This window comes from Stomoxys calcitrans, chromosome 3, assembly GCF_963082655.1.
Source record: "Stomoxys calcitrans chromosome 3, idStoCalc2.1, whole genome shotgun sequence".
In the NCBI taxonomy this organism is placed as follows: domain Eukaryota; kingdom Metazoa; phylum Arthropoda; class Insecta; order Diptera; family Muscidae; genus Stomoxys; species Stomoxys calcitrans.
In genome coordinates, this window is record NC_081554.1 from 67,432,149 (window position 1) to 67,454,522 (window position 22,374).

Sequence of the window (22,374 nt, forward strand, 5' to 3'; positions counted from 1 at the left end):
TAAATCGAGATATCGGTCTATATAGCAGCCATAACCAAATCTGGACCGATTTGAGCCAAGTTGCAGAAGAATTTCGAAGGGCCCAACACAACTCACTATCCCAAATTTCAGCAAAATCGGATAACAAATGTGCCCTAAAACCCCAAATCGGTGGTTTCGTCTATATAGATGCTATATCAAGATATAGTCCGATATAGCCCACCTTTGAACTTAATCTGCTTACAGACAAACCCAATAATATTTGAGAGTAGAGTACGATTATCTCTGAGCGAATTCTTACACCAATATTGATCATATGGGATTCATAAGACCTTTTTATTGTTGTACTGTTGCTCGAGCCATATACACATACCATTTTCGTAGCATGGTATTTTATTAAAAGCTCTTCTAATGTCTAAAATTAATATTCAAAGGATAATTTTATTCCATATAAAGTAAAAGAAGGCGCGGCGGAGCGGGCCCGGTTCAGCTAGTCTATAATAAATAGGGAATTTCCTGTACATTCATGTTAAACCTACACACCATATTCATATTATACTCCCAGATATGAATCAGTTTTAAAATAATTTCGCCACCTATAAATAGTCATAATTGCTAATCAGTATTTTAAGCAAATAAATGTCTGCGTTCTTTTGTTGTTGTGACCTTATATCAATTGTCTCCTTTCAGTCGAATATGTAATGAGGCAATGAAGAAGTCTGCTACAACACTCCCAGGTAACTTCATAGATAAAATCGCCAAAAAAAAACACAATTGTCGGCTCTGATTCATATTTGGTGATAAGGCCACTTAACATGGTGTTGGACAATTTTTTTGCTTCTATGAACATCGCAATAAGTCGTCTGTGGTTAATTGAATTGTTGATAGTTTCAGTTTAATTGTTAAGTGGACGAGAATGTGGAAAGCTTTAGGGCGGTTGTACCATTCATGAATGAAATTTCACTAGAGGCAAGATTTGTTAAGTATTTTACTCTAGAGAATAGAAGAAACAAATAAAAATAAATGGGAAAGGAGCACTTCATGCGATATAACATCAAGATAACATATTCGAAATTAAGGGTTTACATAGTATCAGGGAAAAATAATTTTATGAAGATTGATTAAGCCTGTATATAATTAATTTTCAAGCATACATTCGGGAGCTTTTTGTACAATCCACCATAGGATGGAGGTATACTGACTTCCTCAAACTCAACGAGATATTGATCTGAGACCCAACAAAGTACAGTTGAAACTCGATTATCCGGCTAGCTCGGGACCGAGTCTAGGACGGAAAATCGAAAAATACGATTAATAGAGTTTTTTTCTTAATATCATTAATTATCTATTTATATTGATTTCTTTCAATACCATACAGAGTTCTATGATATTATATACATACATCGGTATATAGATAGCGTTTTAAAATAAATATGCTACGTGTATCTATTATATAAAAAATAAATTGTTGCGCTTTGTTTGTTTATTTCTTTGTTAGTTTGTTTGTCTGTTCCGTATAGACTCAAAATCGGCTGAACCGATTTTCATGAGATTTTCACAGATGGTAGAGTTTGGGCCCCCTTTGAAAATAGCGTACAACATATTTTGATATCCGAAGGGGCGGACGCTCCCCCTTACCCAAATTTTCAAAAATGCCATATTTAAGCGAAATTTTGTATGCCACCTTATGGTACTCCAAAAACACGAAATTGGTATAACATTTTAGGGTCATATAACCTGGAGGGACGCCCTATCCCAAAACCCACCCGAACGGACATGTTTGCCGATTGGGACAATATGGGTTTCAAACGAAAGGTATTAAAGAGTATAGTACGAACATGGTATAAAAATTGAACCGTAAGTGGTCGGGGGGTCCCCACCCTCAAAAAAAAAACCCCAACAGGACTCTTTCACCGCTTTAGGCAATATGGGTATCAAATGAAAGGTTTTTAAATTCCGTAGAATAAAAATCTGACATAAAAGTTTATCTTTTGGTGTCTGAGGCGCCCACCTCTCCCACCCCCCAAAACCTCACAGCAGGCCATATTTAGTGATTGGGACAATATGGGTATCAAAAGAAAGATATTTATGAGTAGAGTACGAACTTGGCATACAAATCACCCTATGAGACGGGGGAGGGGTACCCCATTCCCAAAAACACCACCCAACAGGACACTTTTACCGCTGTGGGCAATATGCATAAAAATTTCACCATAAGTGTCGAGGGGGTTCCCCATCCAAAAAACACAGCCCAACAGGACACTTTTACCTTTGGGTAGAGTACAAATCTGACATAAAAATTTATTTCTTGGTTTTTGAGGCGCCCCGCCCACCAAGGCAAACCCTCAACAAATTTACCGATTGGGACAATATGGGTATCAAATGAAAGGTGTTTGGAAGTTGAGTACACATCTATTATAAGTATTTTGTCCAAGGGGACCTCTTCAACCCCAAAAACCTCCAAAACGGATATGAATGTCCAACGTCCCTCAATGGATGTAAATTGAAAATTCTTTGCAAGTTGACTAAGAATCTGATATACACACTTTGGACCGAGTCTTGGACCGGCTCACCCACGAAATACCCTTCAATAGGACGTGTAGTTCGTAGATAATACGGGAATTTAACGAAAGGTCTGTGACATTAGAGTTCGAATCTTATGTTGATATAAGTATTCAAAAATCTATGTAACGTCCTGGACATGTAGTTCTCGGCATTAAAGGACTCAAATAAATTTTCTTTTAGGTCTTAGCGTCGGGGGTCCGATGCTTTCCTCTCAATAAAAACAACACTTAACACTCATGTAGAACGGCCGAGAAAATATTGTATTCAAATGAAAAAACGTGTCAAAGAGATATCACCTTCCCCTCATCCTACCTTAAAAAGGAACAAAAAACCAGTTAGGAAAGGGAAAAGTGGGGCGGAGCCGACTAAATAATACCCTACACCACTGTATCTACGTACTACTTTTAATGCATCGAACCTATTTTGAAATATAATAAGATTTTAATTTTGCATACCTATTGAAATATGGAATAGAACCTTGTAAGGACCTAAATTGTGGCTACTAGAGCGCTAAAGGCAATATCATATGAAATATATATGGGAATTACATATACCTAAATCTGGACGGACTTTGATCAAATTTAGCATACTAACTAAAAGTCAAATAAAACATTTCACACTAAATTTTATAAAGATCAAACCAAAATTGTGGCTTCTATAGCCTTGGGAGGATAGCGTCGGTCTTATATATAAGGCCATGTCGGATGGAAGATATATACGGGAGCTATATCAAAATCTGAGCCGATTTTTATGAAATTTTATGCAAAATGTTGTAAAGATCGGACTAAAATTGCGGCTTCTATAGCCTTCAGCGGATGGAAGATATATATGGGAGCAATATCTAAATCTGAACCAATTTTAATGAAATTTTGCACACGTATGTGGACATCAAATAAAACATCCCTTGCAAAATTTTTTAAAGATAGGACAAAAATTGTGGCTTAAAACACCATATCGTATGGAAGATATATATGGGAGCTATGTTTGCCTACTATGGCAATAAGGGGCTTAATAATAGCTACTTGGCAGTAGAAAACGAATTTGATGTGCAATTTTGAAGCCAAGTGTTTGGTATCTGAAAGACCGTACCAGCATTACCAAACAGGCCTTTTTCCTGACCGTGCCATATCTTCCTTCTTGACTAAATTTAGTGATGCACCTGGCCATATCTCACAAATCTATTTAGGGTTTGTATGGGAGCTGTATCAGGTTATAGACTGATTTGGAAGTTGTTGGAAGTCATAACAGAACACCACATGCAACATTTCAGCCAAATCGGACAAAAATTGCGGCTTGTAGGAGCTCAAGAATTCAAATCGGAAAATCAGTTCAAAGGGAGCTGAACCGATATAGCCCATTTGCAACCCCAACGACCTACATCAATACTAAGTATATGTGCTCATAAGCAGGTTAAGTTTGAAGATAAGCTATATCGGACTATATCTTGATATAGCCTCCATATAGACCGATCCGCCGATTTAGGGTCTTAGGCCCATAAAGGCAACATTTACTATCAGATTTCGCTGAAATTTGGGACAGTGAGTTGTGTAAGGCCCTTCGATATTCTACTTCAATTTGGCTCCGATCGGTCTAGATTTGGATATAGCTGTCATATAAACCGATCCGCCGATTTAGGGTCTTAGGCCCATAAAAGCCACATTTATTATCCAATTTCGCAGAAATTTAGGACAGTGAGTTGTGTAAATCCCTTCGACATCCTTCATCAATTTGGCCCAGATCGGTCCAGATTTGGATATAGATGCCATATAGACCGATCCGCCGATTTATGGTCTTAGGCCCATAAAGGCAACATTTACTATCCGATTTCGCCTAAATTTGGGACAGTGAGTTGTGTAAGGCCCATCGACAACCTTCTTCAATTTGGCCCAGATCGGTCTAGATTTGGATATAGCTGTCGTATAGACAGATGCGCCGATTTATGGTCTTAGGCCCATATAAACTACATTTATGATCCGATTTCGCTGAAATTTGGGACAGTGAGTTTTGTCAGGCCCCTCAACATCCCTTTTCAATTGGGCCCAGATCGGTCTAGATTTAGATATAGCTGTTATATAGATCGATCCGCCGATTTAGGGTCTTAGGCCCATAAAAGCCACATTTATTATCCGATTTCGCTGAAATTTGGGACAGTGAGTTGTGTTAGGCCCTTCGACATCCTTCTTCAATTTGGCTCAGATCGGTACAGATTTGGATATAGCTGTCATATAGACCGATCTCTCGATTTAAGGTCTTGCGTCCATAAAAAGCGCATTTATTGTCTGATTTTACAATAATTTGGGACAGTGAGTTGAGTTAGGCCCCTCGATAACATTCTGCAATTTGGCTCAGATCGGTTCAGATTTGGATATAGCTGCCATATAGACCAATCTCCTGATTTAAGGTCTTGCGTCCATAGAAAGCGCATTTATTGTCTGATTTTACAATAATTTGGGACAGTGAGTTGAGTTAGGGCCCTCGACAACATTCTACAATTTGGCCCAGATCGGTTCAGATTTGCATATAGATGTATGATCTGTATGGCAGACCGATCTCCCGATTTAAGGTCTTGCGCCCATAAAAGCCACATATATTATACGATTTCGCTGAAATTTGGGACAGTGAGTTGTGTTGGGCCCTCCGACATTCTTCTTCAATTTGGCCCAGATCGGTTCAGATTTGGATTAGGATCGATCTTTCGATTAAGGAGTTGTGGGCCCATAAAAGGCGCATTTATTGTCCGATGTCGAAGAAATTTGGGACAGTGAGTTGTGTTGGGCGCTTTGACATTCTTCTTCAATTTGGCTCAGATCGATCTGGATTTGGATATAGCTGCCATATAGACCGATCTCTCGATTTAAGGTTTTGGGGCCATAAAAGGAGCATTTATTGTCCGATTTCGCTGAAATTTGGGACTGTGAGTTTTGTTATGCTCTTCGACATGTTTTTGCAACTTGACCTAAATCAGTACAGACTTGGATATAGCTGCCATATACCGATATCACGATTTAAAGTCTTGCCCCCATAAAGGTCGCATTTATATTCCGATTTCACTGAAATTTGACACAGTGACTTATGTTAGGCTTTTCGACTTCCATTTCGTATATGGTTCCGATCGGTTTATTTTTAAACGATCAATGTTTTGTTCTACACATTTGAACAATGACTTGTAGTTATTAGTATTTGGTCCAAATCGGAACATATTTCTACGGGGCATAAGGTATGCATTTTTCACCGGATTTTGACGAAAGGTGTTTTACGTATATACCCGAGGTTGTGGGTATCCAAAGTTCGGCCCGGCCGAACTTAACTCCTTCTTGCTTGTTTAAAATAAATCCCCAATTTGGGGGACATCCCCGATCTGGCAACATTATACCACAATTGTGAGCATTGACAATCCTATTGAGGAGACCGAACAAAAGAGGGTTCATTGAATCAATTCCAAGGAGCAGAACTCATCAATGATCCATTCCTTTCTAGGACTTCAGCTGTCTCATTTCCGGCCAATAAAATGTCAAGACGATCATTTGGCGGCCTCAGATCAAAAATTCCATATATTTGCAAAGGTATTGCAAGATTTGTATTTTCCCATCTATTGTAGTGAGTGTACTGATATTTTGTTTTTATAAAATAACCATTTGTGGACATTTTCATAATGCATTCCATTCCATGCTTCATTAACAACCAAATAATTGTTTTTCTTCTCCATATTAACAATTACATAATTAAAACAAAAAAAAAACTCTAAACCCATGGGAGCGTATTCATCAATTTTTAAAGCTTGACCTTGGTCATATTGTTTTCCAGCATTTTTGTATTATTGTTCCAGCTTAAGTACACTCCAAATAGACGATAAGAAGGGAAGCACGTACTACGATTCTTATCATGTTTTGAGAAAACTCGTTACAATAACAATAATGCTCCTACTTAAGTAAACAGGGGAAACAGGCATCACTCATAGTAAGAAGCAAAATGTTTTGAATGGGATCGGGAATCTTCAAAAGCATTTTTATTGTTGAAAAGTACGGTTGCATAGCAAAATATATCCTCATTTCATTAGTGGAAACCCAGTGAAGAGATCGCTTGTTATTTATACCGGAAGTTACAGTTAAAACAAAAATATTAAACAAATTCGAAATGGAAAATAAAACTGTTAAAAAGTATTCCATATCCTCAATCAAGGATGAAGAGATCAACCAACGACCACAGATATATAAATCTACAGGAAGTGTAACTAATTTGGAAGAAGCCTTTGAAGAGGTTAGTTGCCAAGACTTTGTGAAATTACTTAAATAGCTACTATTGGATATGTTTGGAAAATAAAAAAAAAACCCTAATAAGTCATTTGTGAAATGTGAAAAGTGTTAAAAAAAGCAAAAATCTAAATTCGGTGAATATACGCATTTTATGAGCATAAATATTTCACTTCGGAAATAAATACATAAGAGGTTGTCGATGATTCAGGCACAGCTCACTTTGCCAAACTTCATCGAAATTTGCTGCTGAGGTCCTTCGCCAATTGGGGACTCCATGCAGTCTGCTATGGAGAAGATGTTACACACACAAAAAAATAGTTTTGAAAAACAACAACTTTGGTCGAAAAACTACTACGAAAGTTGTTAATTTTCCTGCAACAATTTATTTTGAATCTCAATGACCCTAAGTACAAATTCGTTGTTAAAAGGCTAGCCAACATATAACAACAATAACAATATATCCATAAGCAAGGCAAAAAAAAAACATCTAACCAGCCAACGCATGTGCTTTGCTTCGGGTGGTGGTGTTTTTGTTTCCTTTGTTCGGCTCGTGCTGCTTTGTTTCGTTCGTTTTACTGCTGCTCTCGGATTTTCCTCTGTCACTCTCTCTACTGTTACCTTTAAAAACAAATTTTAATAATTTTGGTGCCGCAGAGTATTGCACTCATGTTCTCATGTTTAGTAGTCTTGCACGCATCCTCTGGCCTACCAACATCATCTTCTTTATGATGAAATAAATCAATAAGTATTGCTGCACACGACTGTCGAGTTTTACGCAGATACCTGCCATCACGGCCCAAACCTGCGAGGCCCAAGGCCCAAGGGTGAATACAATGCGTCTACCAACGCCCCCACATGTGGTAACCCACACATGAGTACCAATTTGATCCCACGTATTTGGACGTGTTCACCTCCTTGGTTAGGAGCGGAGCACTACCTAAAACTCCTTCTGATCTATGGGTAACGGCACCCGGTTGAAAACGCAACTCCACGCCGAGCTTATGCTCTACCCGCTATTTGGGTACAAACCACAGCCACCACGTTGCTTCCCAATGGGGCCTCACCATTGTCAGACTGGAACCAAAGTTCCAGGGGCTCCTGACAATTAATTAAAACTCAATTAATTTAAACTTAAACAAGTAAAACAAACAAGTTGTGTACATTTCAGCCATTTCAAATAAGAATTGCGCCATTTAGGGGCTCATGAAGTAAAAGAGAGAGATCGGTTTACATGAGAGATGTATCGGACTATAAACCGATTCAGACCATATTTGACTCGTATGTTGAAGGTCATAGTATAAGGCGTTGTACAAAATTTCTTCCAAATCGGATAATAATTGCGCCATCTAGCGGCTCAAGAAGTCAAGATTCAAGATCGGTTCATAAGGCAGGTTATAAACCGACTTAAACCATTATTGGCACAGTTGTTGGAAGTTATAGAACATGTCATTCAAAATTTCAGCTAAGTCGGATAATAATTGCGCCCTCTAGAGGCTCAAGAAGTCAAGATTCAAGATTGGTTTACATGGGAGCTATATTTGAATTGAACCATAATTAGCACAGTTGTTGGATGACATAACGGCACATGTCATGCAAAATTTCAGCCAAATCGGATAGGAATTGCACCCTCTAGAGGCTCAAGAAGTCAAGAACCCAGATCGGTTTAAATGACAGCTATATCAGATAATGAACCGGCCCTGGCAATATGGGGCTCAAATTAAAGGGATTTGGAAGTGCATCATGAGTTTGATATCCATATTTGAGTCAAAATGTCTGAGAAGCCTAATGAGAACATTACCCTAAGGAAGAACATTACCACCAGGAACCGACAAGGGTCAAATTCTCACACATCAATGAGTGCTTTCCGATTCAAGTTTAAACTCAATGATAAGGGACCTTTTTTTATAGCCGGGTCCGAACGGCGTCTCGCAGTGCGACACCTCTTTGGGGAAAATTTTTTAAATGACCATGCATGGTATTGTAACTCGCAAATGTCGCCAAAATTAAGAGGGGATAAACACCGCTATATTGAGCTAAAATTTTGCACAGATTATTTTTTGTTCATAAACAGGTTAAGTTCGAAGATAGGCTATATCAGACTATATATTGATATAGCCCCCAGATCGATCCGCCTATTTAGGCTCTTAGGCCCATAAAAGCCACATTTGTTGTCAGATTTTGCTGAAATTTGGGACAGTGAGTTGTGTTAGGCCCTTCGACATCGTTCTTCAATTTGGCCCAGCACGGTTCAGATATGGATATAGCTGCCATATAGACTGATCTCTCGATTTAAGGTTTTGGGCCCATAATAGGCGCATTTTTTGTCCGATATCGCTGAAATTTGGGACTGTGAGTTGTGTTGGGCCCTTTGAAATCCCTCTTCAATTTGGCCCAGATCGGTTCAGATTTGGATATAGCTGCCATATAGACCGATCTCTCGATTTAAAGTCTTGACCCCATAAAAGGCTCATTTATTACCCGATTTCGCTGAAATTTGACACAGTGACTTATTTAAGGATTTTCGACATCCGTGTCGTTTATGGTTCAGATCGGTCTATTTTTGGATATGGCTACCACAAAGACCAATATTTTGTTTTACAAAATTGAAGAATCACTTGTACTTATTAGACCTCTCAATATCCGTGTCGAATTTAGTCCAAATCGGACCGATAAAGCTGCTATGGGGGAATAAATTAAGCATTTTTCACTGGATTATGATAAAAGGTGGTTTGCATATATATCCGAGGTGGTGGGTATCCAAAGTTCGCCCCGGCCGAACTTAACGCCTTTTAACTTGTTTGCACTCTCACAGTCACCACAAAACATGGTTTCTATTGTAGGGGTCGGGTGCCGCGGGGGACGCCCAAAACCCGCCAAATGGATATATAGACCAATCACGTCAATATAGAGCCACCTCAAAATACCTACCTATTATATAAAATCTATTTGGGGGTGTAAATTGATTGATTTTCGAGAAATTGATGTTCATTTTCGAAAAAGGACCCTGGGGTCCAACCCCACCCTCAAACATAACTTTTTTAGCGATCATGCCATTATGGGGCTCATATGAAATGTTTTTGAAAGTGCAACATGAATCCTATATTGACTTTAATGACCAAGTGACCACCCCTGAAATACCCCCTAAAACGGAAATATTTACCAATACTGTACTATAAAACTCAAAAGAAAAGCATTTGGGAGGAAAGTAAAAAATTTGCCCAAGAACCGAGCAGAGACAAACTTCTCACATATCAATGAGTGCTTTCCGATTCAAGTTGAGCTTATCAATGACAAGCGGCCTTTTTTATAGCCGAGCACAAACGGCGTGCCGCAGTGCTACACCTCTTTAGGAAGAATTTTTTACATGACCATGCATGGCATGGTATCTCGCAAATGACGCCAGCATTAAGAGGGGATAACCATCGCTTTTAATTTTGTCCCATGTTCTCGCGAGGATTCGAACGCAGGTTTTCGGCGTCATAGGCGGACATGCTAACCACAATAGGCATGCAAAATTAAAGACTCACAGGATTGTGAGATAAGTTCTATTTATTAAAAGTAGTACATAGACTAAGTGGTGTGGGGTATTATATAGCCGGCTCCGGCTGACTTTTGCCTTTCCTTACTGGTTATTTTTGAGTTTTTGGCTCTTTGGCTCGTTTTCTTTGCTAAAATCCTACAAATAAGGAAAAATCTTAGATTTTAAGTCAAAATTTTTTCAGTGTAGATTAGTAGACTCCCCACCCTATGGTGGTGAGTATAATAAAATACGGTGATGGGTTGCCATTAAGGCTTGCGCGCAAGAATCACGCACAGGTACTTAGCCTCTTAACAAAACGGCAACTCTTTCCCATACAGAACATGGTCCGTCGCCCCGCATATAGCCTTCCGCCTAGCCGCATCACAAACGATACAACTTAGAATCTGACAAAGTCAAACATGTGTCAATTGCGAATCAAAACAACAGAAGAAGTTGCTGACATAATTCCCATTCCAAAAGATATTTTAGCAGAGACAAAGAAATATGACGGGTTTTGCATTTCCACATTCATTCAATTTTACTATCAGAGCGCGATAAGGGACAAAAATCCACTGATAGACAAAGAAGAATGGTGACGATTATTACTGTATATGTACATACGTACAATGGTTGAACTTGAAATTCATTCTCATATGTTTTAGATTCTAAAGCATCACTGCGTCATGCAGAACTGCCATCGCCACCAATTGATTAAATTAAGAACACAACATACACACACACACACAAAAGACGCCACGAAACAAATGTATTTGAAAACCCACCAACAGCTGTTTCTTAACGAACTTCAGATATGAATAATACGGGCAACCGTATTATCTTTGGTATAGAATGCAGACTCTTCTCTCCAAACTCTCTTCTCTATAAGTAAACTTTAACAAAGAGGATTGACTTTATGGGTGGCAGAGTTGCCAAGGCAGCCAGATAATAAAAAACGCAATTTTGATAAAAAAAAAACGTGATTGATTTGTTGAAAAAAAATATATGAGAACTAAATAGAAAAAAATATTTTTTTTAATAAAGGGCGATATTTAAAAAAGAAAAACAAGAAAGAGCGTGCTAAGTTCGGCCGAGCTGAATATTATACACCTTTTACCATGGATCGCATTTGTCGAGTTTTTTGCGCGGCATCTATTTTTAGGCTAACAAAAAATAATGGATAAGAATTGTTATACTATTAGAGCTATATCAAGTTATAGTCCGATTCGAACCATAAGTGAATTGAATCTTGAAGACCCTAGTAAAAGTCATGGTGTAATATTTTAGTCCATTCCCATAATAATTGCGCATTGTAGGGGCTTAAGAAGCAGAATCGCGAGGTCGGTTTATATGGGAGCTCTATCAGGCTAAAGATTGAATCTGACCATATTGGGCATGCACTCTGAAGGTCATGGGAGATGCCGTTGTACAAAATTTCAGCTAAATCGGATGAGAATTGCGCCCTCTAGAGGCTTAACAAGTCAAGATCCCAGATCGGTTTATATGACAGCTATATTAGATAATGAACCGATTTCAACCATATTTAGCACAAATATTGGAATTCAAAACAAAACACTTCATACAACATTTTAGCCAAATCGGACAAAAATTGCGCTCTCTAGATGTTTAAGAAGTCCCGATCCCAGATCGGTTTATATGTCAACTATATCAGGTTATGTACCGATTTGAAGCATTTTCAGTAAAGTTGTTGAAAGTCATAATATAATACTTAATTTCAGACAAATCGGATGAGAATTGCGCCCTCTAGAGGCTTAAAAAGTCAAGATCTCAAATTTGTTTATATGGTAGCTGTATCAGGTTATGTACCGATTTCAACCATACTTAGTACAATTATTGGAAGTCATTACAAAACACTTCATGTATAATTTCAGCCAAATCGGATGAGAATTGCGCCCTCTAGGGGCTTAAAAAGTCAAGATCACAAATCGGTTTATATGGCAGCTATATCAGGATATGAACCGATTTAAACGATACTTAGCATAATTGTTGTAAGTCACTACAAAACATTTCGTACAAAATTTCAAATTATACCCACCACCATAGAATGGTGGTGGGTATAAAAAGTCAAACAGGGGGAAATATTTGGAGGGTATTTTGGGGTTGGGGCGGATACAGGCACTCTTCCCTGAAAATAGATATCAAATTCGTTCTTTACTCACAAATACCATGATTTGAGCTCCATATTGCCATAATCAGAAATGAAGTTCAGTTTAAGTGACGCTTAAAGGCGTATCCCGAAACACTTGGCTCCAAAATTGAATATCAAATTCGTTTTCTACTCTCAAATACCTTTCATTTGAGTCCCATATTGTCATAATGGGTCAATCAACCTATTAGACTCATTTTTGATTCTACGGAACAAACAAAAAAATCGGGTCCCATATAGTCATGATGGGTCATATGCCCATTTTAGGAGTTTTTGGGGGTAGGGTTACCCCCTACACGAACTGATTTTGTATGCCAATATTAACACGAATTTTAGGGTTGGGGTGGCCCAATGGGTACTTCGGTACCAAATTTTAATACCATATTTGGTCCCGATCGGTCCACTTTTGAATTTGGGTAGTGTTTTTGGATAAAGGGGGAGGGTCCGCCCCCTTCCGAAATCAACAAATTGGGGCGGTGCCCCCAGTTACTTGGACCCAATTTTTAATATGAAATTCGTACTCTACTCCTGAATACTTTTCATTTGAGTCCCATATTGTCCCGATCGGTCCACTTTTATTTTTGGGTAGTACTTTTGGGGTAAGGGGGAGAGTCCGCCCCCCTTCCGGTATCAAAAAATTATATAGCCTATGTTTCCTTCCAGACCAACCTACACAATCTGCGAAAATTCTAACGTAATCGGTTCAGCCGCTTTTGAGTCTGTACAGAACAAACAAATACAAATTCAATTTTATATATAAGATTCTGTTTTTGCCTATTAAGAGATACGGCCCGGCCGAATTTAGCACACTTTTACTTGTTCGTTAATACTGGATAGTTTTGCCTATTCGTAATAAATAGTTATAGCAATTTAGAAATCAAAGAAAAGTTTTCACAAAAAATATCTTAAATAGGCGCATTTTTAAACCTTTATTAACTGACAACTCTGGCAACCCTAATTGGATGGTCTCTTGAAGAGCAAAACAGCACACACACACAAGAAAACCCATTCAGTAACGCTTGCCTAATGACGATCGCCAACAACGATACGCACCAAAGAGCAATTGAAATTGAAAGCCCCAAAACTGGAGAGACTTTATAGCTCCGACATTCAGTCATAACGAAGAATCGAACCGGAATACAACTCACAACACACAAATCTACTTTGCCGGCCGGTTTAATACAAGTGAATAATCGCAGCGATAAAAACAAAAACACAATATAAATTTGTCTGTCTAGTCATACATATGGTGTGGTGTTAATAACCGCAGAGCATTTGAAAAAGGTCACGTTTTGGTGGATCACCGTTAGGCGGGTGGTGGCGCACGATATACGGTGGCCAAAACAATGGCTTGGTTTGGGTGTTTTTCGAAAAAGGGCTCCCAAGATGAGCCCTACACCATACAAACGAATAACAGTCAGGCTGGTGCACTAGAATTAACCCCCTTTGAAATAAATCAAAATGAAGCCAAACTCGAAGAAATGCAACCGCTGACACATACCGAAGTCAAGACCAAAAAAAGCGGAAACACGGTTACAGTAATACGTACAACTCGTACCCAAATGGTGAAAACTCAAAAAACAAACCAAAATTCTAGCACGGCTCATAGTTCTAGAGAACTTCCGTCGAGTGGATTGCAATCACATGCCAAACTAGTAACGACCAAAAATGTATCTGAGGAATCTGAACCTTTGACTGTAACCAAAGTGAAGAGAAGCAAAAGCGGAAATACCGTAACTATAGTGAAAACTACACGATCCAGGGCTGTAAATGCACAAAACTCAGCAATCGTTATTGAAAGGAATCTGAATGAACCAATGCATCAAGAACGGGTATATAAAACCACTACAGAGGTTAAAATTCCTGAAAAGCGAACGCGTTTCAATTTAAAGTCTGTGCTGTGGCGAAGAGCCAAAACGGACGTTAAAACTTCAGAGGAAGACATTGAAAGCTTGCAGGGACGATGTCTACTATCACATAATCAATTTCGAGAATTGCATGGAGTAAAACCTTTGACCTTGAACAAGGAAATGTGTGATTTTGCTATGGAATGGGCTCAAGTAAGTTAAGAAAGATATTTTCAATTAGCTTTGTATATGGGGCATTCCATATGGCTTGTAGAGGGTAAAAAGTGCCATCAAAATCCAAAAAGGATTGTCAAAGTTCATATTTTTTGCATACTAATATATAATATAATAATACCCGCAAAATATTTGATAAGCGGAAAAGGTGTAGGTTTAAATTTATGTGGCCACAATACCACAAGGACAGGTTCAATTCAAAATAAAGATACAAATTTTCAAGGAAAATTTCATTAACGAACAGAGAGACTTCTCTATTACAAATTTGCACCAAATAAACTTCTTTTCTGAAAAACGTTGAACTTTGTTTACGACAAAAGTACATGTTTTTATAGGATGGTGGAGGGTATAAACTCGTCGAAATATTCGTCTTGATCGTCATGACATTTTAAGTCGAACTAGCCATGTTCGTCCGTCTGTCTGTCCGTCCGTCCGTCTGTCTGCCGAAAGCACGCTAACTTTCGAAGTAGTAAAGCTAGCCGCTTCAAATTTTGCACAAATACTTCTTATAAATGTCTGTCCGTCCGTCCGTTTGTCTGTCAAAAGCACGCTAACTTTCAAAGGAGTAAAGCTAGCCACTTGAAATTTTGCACAAATACTTCTTATAAGTGTAGGTCGGTTGGGATCCACGTTTTGATATAGCTGCCATATAAACCGATCTGGGATCTTGACTTCTTGAGCCGCTAGAGGGCACAATTCTTATTCGATTTGGGTGAAACTTTTGCATGAGGTGTTTTATTATGACTTCCAACAACTGTGCTGAGTATGGTTAAAATCGTTCCATAACCTGACACAGCTGTCATATAAACCTTTCTGGAACCTTGACTTCTTGAGCGTCTAGAGTGCGCAATTCCTATCCGAATTGGCTGAAATTTTGCACGACGTGTTTTGTTATGACTTATGAATAGTTCAAATCGTTCCATAACCTGATATAGCTGCCATATAAATTGATTTGGTTGATTTGGTCTTGACTTCTTGAGCTACTAGAGGACGCAATTATTATCCGATTTGGCTGAAATTTTGGATGAGGTGTTTTGTTATGACTTTCAACAACTGTTCTAAGAATAGTTCAAATCGTTCCATAACCTGATACAGCTGCCATATAAACCATATAACCGGCTCCAAGATGGATTCAGGGACTGGATTGGGGGTCTACTCTGATACACTCAATATCAGTATGTCTCTGAGTCTGCCAAGACGGGTTTTCAGGCAGAGGTCTGTGCCATTGCAGTGGCCGCAAGAGAAATTCTGGTAAGGGGCTTACCGCCCTCGAAACTCAGAATTTATGTGGACAGTATGGTGGCGCTCAAGGCCTTGGGGTCGAGGATGGTAAGATCGAGGATGGTAAGGTCGAGATGCGTGGCGGATTGTTTAGAATCCCTGGAGTGTGCGGTCTTTCAGGTAGAGGTCTGTGCCATTGCAGTGACCGCCAGAGAAAATCTGGTAACCGCACCGCAACCGCACCGCCCTCGCAACTCAGGATGTATGTGGACAGTATGGTGGCACTCAAGGCCTTGGGGTCGAGAATCCCTGGAGTGTACGGTCTTTCGGTCAGAGGTCTGTGCCATTGCAGTGGCCGCAAGAGAAATTATGGTAGGGGCTTACCGCCCTCGAAACTCAGAATTTATATGGACAGTATGATGGCTCTCAAGGCCCTGGGATCGAGGATGCTACGGTCGAGATGCGTGGCTGATTGTTTAGAATCCCTGGATAGGCTCCGGGCACATGATGTGACGCTGACATGGGTTCCTGGGCATGTGGGGAGTCCAAGAAATGAGAGTGCGCCAGGAGGGGTTCGTCTGCGCCAGGCGGACCAGTCATCGGTCTTGCTTACGTGCCATTTGTCGAGCTTCTGAACACAGTAGATGTGATGGCAAGGGCGGCGTCGGTGGCGAGGTGGGACTCGTAGATGGTTGCCGGACTGCGAAGGCGCTATGGCCGGTCATCGACCGTAATAGGGCGAGGGAGTTACTGGCGTTCGATAAGAGGTCAATGAGTTCTTTGACAGGGGTCATAACCGGACACTGTGCCATAGACCGCATGGCGGCGCGCATGGGAATACCGCACTATGACTTCTGCACGAGTTGCCACGATGAGGATAAGGAGGAGACTATTGAGCACTTGCTGTGTTTGTGTCCGGGTCTGCAGAGGCGTAGGCTCTCCTTTCTGGGGAGCCGTTTCTTCTGTGATCTGGATGAACTTGCAAACGTACCTCTGGTATGTCTCCTGAGGATTGTTGAGGGAACAGGATGGTTCCGACGGGGGGTGCCACAAGCTCCGGCGTAGATAGATCTGTGTTTGCGTAGAGACGGCGGTTCTTCGGAGAACACTCTATTCTAACGTCGATTTGTCCTATACACGTGCAAGAGAGCCATTGGAAAAAACCGCGTGTAATGCACTGGCTGTATACCGCAGTTGTCTGACCTTTCTTGCTGTATATATATCTAAACCGATTTCGTCCAAACTTCTTTGATATTGTGGTGGTCCAAACTTCTTTGATATTGTGGTGGTCCAAACTTCTTTGATATTGTGGTGGTCATCGAGGAAAGCGTTGGGCAAAATGTTGCCAAGATTGGTCAATAAATGCACTTGCAGTGTCTGTAGAATTGAAAATTCTAGATATACATATATGTCAGTCATATTTAAATCTGAACCGATTTCTATGAAAATCAGCAGTAATATCAAGAGTCATAAGAGAATGCTTCCAGCCAAATTTCGAAAGAATCCTTAAAAAAATTAGCACTTTATTGCAATATCTTAAAATCGAACGAACATATATCTGAACCGATTTTTTTCAATTTTAATAGGCTATGGCTCTAGGATGAAGAACATGTCTGTACCAAATTTTAAGATGATCGGGCGAAAATTTCGACCTGTGCTTTGTACTCAAATTAACATGGACTGACAGAGAGACGGACGAAGCCAAATCGAATTAGAAAGTGATTCTGAGTCGATAGGTGTACATCTCAATGGCTCTATCTCTCTTCCTTCTGGGTGTTACAAACAAATTCACTGGGTTTTAATGCCCTGTACCACAGTTGTGGTGTAGTGTTTAAAAATTCAAAATTTATCTCGAGGATTAATCAGTATAAATAGTGCCACTTTTACATCTGCAAGTTTCTTCAGCTGAAATGTTTTTAGTTGTAATCTGCAGATAGTTTGTCAAGAACCTCAAGGGGTTAGGTTAGGTGGCAGTCTGCCATCAGACTCACTTAGACGTTTTCGTCCATTCTGATACCACAGGAACAGAGGAAGGTAGATGCCTTCTAGTTCCTACCGTCGAACCATCCAGATCGCTTTAAAAAGCCCAACAACTTGCGAATGTTCACATCCGCTACATCAGACAGATTCTCAAAGAAATGAGAACCTATAATGGGCCACCGTCTGACTGCTTGTGCGAGAGATAAAATTCTTGGAATATTCGATTGCAGAATTCATTTTGCAATTTGAATAAAAAATTTACATCAAATATCGATTTAACTAGAAGTTTGATACGTCCCATGTTGGTTATCGGTCATTAAAATTTCGTTGCTGTATTGTTTGTGTTAGCGATTTATTCCTCATGCATTCAAATGCGTTTACTTGCAAAACTTAATGGGGCTTATCATTATCATGGCTTTTGTTATTTGCCTTTCACAGAACTGCTAACAGAACTTTTCACAGAACCCAAACATTAGTCATTTTTTATACGGGTTTATGCTAGGTAAATTCCAGATATCATGGTATAAACATTTCAATAAAAATGTATATGTAAAGGGTGATTTGTTAGCTATTATCTTTTTGGAAACACTGGTTTCAACAGATCACGCACGTTTCTTGTTTTCTTTCACTGTCAAACAACTTCAGTTTGGTCTAAAATTTAACCATGAATTGTTTTACAAACGAACAACACTTGCAAATGATTGAATTTTATTATTAAAATGGGGGCTGTGCTAAGAAAGTTCATCGCGCGCTTCTTCCATTTTACGACGAAGCTCATTTTTGGCTCAATGGCTACGTAAAAAAGCAGAATTGTCGATTTTGGAGTGAAGATCAGCCAGAAGCATTGCATTGGATGCTATCAATGCATCCAGAAAAAGTCACAGTTTGGTAAGGTTTATGGGCTGGCGGCATCATTGGACCGTACTTCTTCAAAGATGAAGCGAATCGTAACGTAACTGTGAATGGTGGGCGTTACAGCGATATGATATCCAACTTTTTTTTGCCCAGAATGCAAGAGCTTGACTGAAATGACATGTGTTTTCAACAAGACGGTGCCACATGCCACACATCACGCGTAAAAATGGACTTATTGAGAGGCGAGTTCGATGAATAGTTTATATCACATTCGGAACCGATCAATAAGCCGCCTAGATCGTGCGATTTAACGCCTTTAGACTATTTTTTGTGGGGTTATGTTAAAGCTCATGTCCATACAGACCCACTTCAATTGAAGCATTGAAAGTCAACATTGAAGCATTTTTTCGTGAGATACCGGCCGAAATGTCGGAAAGAGTATGCCAAAATTGTACTAAGTGGAGTAAACATTTGCCTGAAATAATCTTCAAACATTTCATTATATGGACCGTACGTACTATCGTATCAAATTAAGATTTCATGCATTTTTTGAATTTTGTGTGTTTTTTTCTTAACTTTTCTATAGTTCTTAAAAAATCACCCTTAACATATATAACGAATTTTGATATGCCTCTATTATTATTATGTGATAAATATAGCGATATTGATTGCTGGTTGCTCGACTTAATCATTCAAGCTAAGGGAAATTCCATAAAACTGCAGTATTTTATAGCTTTATATATAAAAGGAGTGAAGAGGGGGCTTCAACAATCTCTTATCATCTAACTCTATCGTTGGTCAAAGATTTGGCTTGATTCTACAATACATGGCTTCATCCCAACTCTCTCTCGTTGTAGGACATAACCAAACCAAATCTATTTTATCTTCCGGATTTCTACATCGACAGGGGTAATGTTTGTTCTCATTGCATCAACAAGCTCTCATCATCTAAGTCTATCGTTGGGCAAAGAGTTGGCTTGATTCCACAATGCATGGCTCGTTTCCAACTCTCTTTTCGTACAGCGGATCCATGTGTTTCTCGGGCGTCCCCTTCTTCGGTATCCTTGAGGGTTCCAGTATAGGACATTTCTCGCTATATCATCGCTCGGTCATTGTAGGATATAACCCAACCAAATCCATTTTCTCTTGCGGATTTCTAAATCGACAGGGATAGTTTTTGTTCTCATTTGCAATTTTTCGTTTCAAATACATTTTTGCCAGAAAATTCGAAATATTTGTAATGAACTTGGATTATGCTACTGAGTCAAGCTCCAAGTTGTGCAGCCATATATTAAAATAGATTTCACACTACAGTTGAAGATTCTGACTTTTGTCTTTTATGAGGTGCCACTGCATCTCCAAACTTTGTGGAGTTTCAGAAAGGCACTTCTGGCCTTGTTAATACGTTCGCAGGTGTCTGTTTCTGTTCCTTCGTTCTTTGTGACATTGCTGTCATGATAACAAAAGTTGTCAACGTCTTACATGGCTTGGCTGTTTAAAATGAGTACGGTTTATTTTTCGGTCCTATCCTCAACTTAGGACTTGTTGATTTTCAGATCTACTGAAAGCCTGGGTTTGAATGCTGACCTGAACATCAGAAAAAATGTTCAGCAGTGTTTATCCCCTCCTAATCTTTGCGACAGTTGTGAGGTATTGTACCATCTGGTATGGCAGCCTTGTATAAACTTCTCTACAAAAAGGATTTGCACTGCTGCACGCCAATCGAACTCGACTATAAAACGGAGGCCCCTAATCATTCAGCTTAAACTTCAATCGGACAGCATTCATTGATATATGAGAAGTTTGCCCTATTCCTTAATGGAATGTTCATAGGAAAATTTACATTTGCACTGTTGCAGATCATCATTCCAATTTGGCTTTTATCCGATCAAAGCGATGGGCGAAGAGGCAGATATCATACGCGTAGTCAATGTCGCCAAGGAAGACGTTTATACCCCAGCGAATGCCGTTGAAAGCCATAGCATTTGTTGCTTCTAAGACAGAGTCCAGTAGAATTAACAAGTAAAAGCGTGCTAAGTTTGGCCGGGCCGAATCTTGGGAGCCCACCACCATGGATTCTGCTAAAATATGGGAGCCCTTCTGTTTATAGACCGAGTTCGACCGTACTATGCGCAGTTTTTAAAAGTCATAACAGAACACATATGCAAAATTTCAGCCAAATCGAATAAAAATCGCGGCTTGTAAGGGCTCAAGAATTCAAATCGGGATATCGGTTTATATTGGAGCTATATCAGGTTATAGACCGATTTGGACGGTACTTGCGAATTCCAGGGGCTCAAGAAGTCAAATCGGGAGATCGGTTTATATGGGAGCTATATTAGGTTCTTGACTGATTTGGACATCACTTAGCACAGTTTTTGGAAGCCATAATAGAACACAATGTGCAAAATTTCAGCCAAATCGAACAAAAATTGCGGCTTGCAAGGCCTCAAGAAATCATATCGGGAGATCGGTTTATATGGGAGCTATTTTAGGTTCTTGACCAATTTGGACCGTACTTGGCACAATTGTTGGAAGTCATAACCGAACACCACATACAAAATTTCAGCTAAATCGGACAAAAATTGTGGCTTGCAGGGCCTCAAGAAATCAAATCGGGAGATCGGTTTATATGGGAGCTATATCAAAATATATATATATACATCAATATAAACTATCTATACAAAATTTCAAGCGGCTAGCTCTTCGTGTTCGACCGCTATCATGATTTTGACAGGCGGACGGACGGACATGGTTAGTTCTACTCAGAATGTCAGACGATCGAGAAAAAATACAATTTATGGGGTCCTAGATCAATATTTCGAGGTGTTACAAACGGATTGACTAGATTAGTATACCCCCATCCTATGGTGGTGGGTATAAAAAAAGCTTTGGCGATAGGATGCACTTCCGCTTCACTGCCTTTATCGATGCCGAATGGTCGGCTCTCTTTCCCATTGAAACACACTGAAACATCAGCATTCATATGATGCTCCCTTATTAGCGGCACAATCTTTTCTGGGGTGTCCTTATTCAAAATCGAGATCCACATATAGCCTCGCAAAATTGTGTGAAAATCACGCTCAAAATCGATGAATAGTTCGTAGAGCTGTGTATTAAGTTCTGCAGACTGTTCTACATTTATACTCAAGGAGTTAATATGGCCTGCATAAGAATAACCTGGCCGGAAACCTGTCTGTTCCTTCCGCAAAATGCAGTCAAGTGCAGGCGAAATACGCTGAAGCAGAAATTCCTCCCAGTCCTCTTCGATCATTGGGGTGATTTATTGAGCAATAGGGTGTGGTCCATACCCCAACAGTTTGGCAGGTACGTTAGCAGGACTGGCTGATTAGGCGGTATGAAATAAATCCCCAATGGAATAAAACCCAGACTGAAAATGATATAAAAACCCAAAAATAAAACTTTATTTCATAATGAAATAAGAACCCAAAAGTAAAAATAATAAAAAAATAAAAGTTTGGGGCCTTATTTCATTTTCCGTCTGGGGGTTTATTGCATTGGGGCCTTATTTCATTTATTTCACTTATTAGGCGGTTTTGAGTGGAACCAAAAAGGTGGGTAAATGAAACGGTTTCGCTCCGCTGCGGCTTATTTTACATTATAAGGAAAAAAAGAGCCAGAGACTAGGCCTTGTAAATAGATATAAGATTCGCGCTCTACTCTTAAACACCTTTCATTTGAGCCCCATATTGGCATGGTCGGTAAATATGTCCCAATTGGGGATGTTTTGGGGTT

At 39.5% G+C, this 22,374-nt stretch overlaps 1 protein-coding gene across 2 annotated transcripts in view; it reads left to right on the plus strand.

The window, feature by feature from the left end:
- The first annotated feature begins 6,523 nt into the window (after positions 1-6,523).
- LOC106086211 (peptidase inhibitor 16) overlaps positions 6,524-22,374 on the plus strand; it is a 32,405-nt gene continuing 16,554 nt past the window's right edge. Inside the window, exon 1 of one of the 2 annotated variants that reach the window (XM_013250786.2) lies at positions 6,524-6,801. In XM_013250786.2, the coding sequence (XP_013106240.1) occupies positions 6,679-6,801 (123 nt within the window). In that variant the 5' untranslated portion in view covers positions 6,524-6,678. Of the gene's footprint in view, positions 6,802-13,571; positions 14,542-22,374 lie in introns of those variants that run through there. The other variant, XM_013250785.2, reaches the window with a different exon arrangement.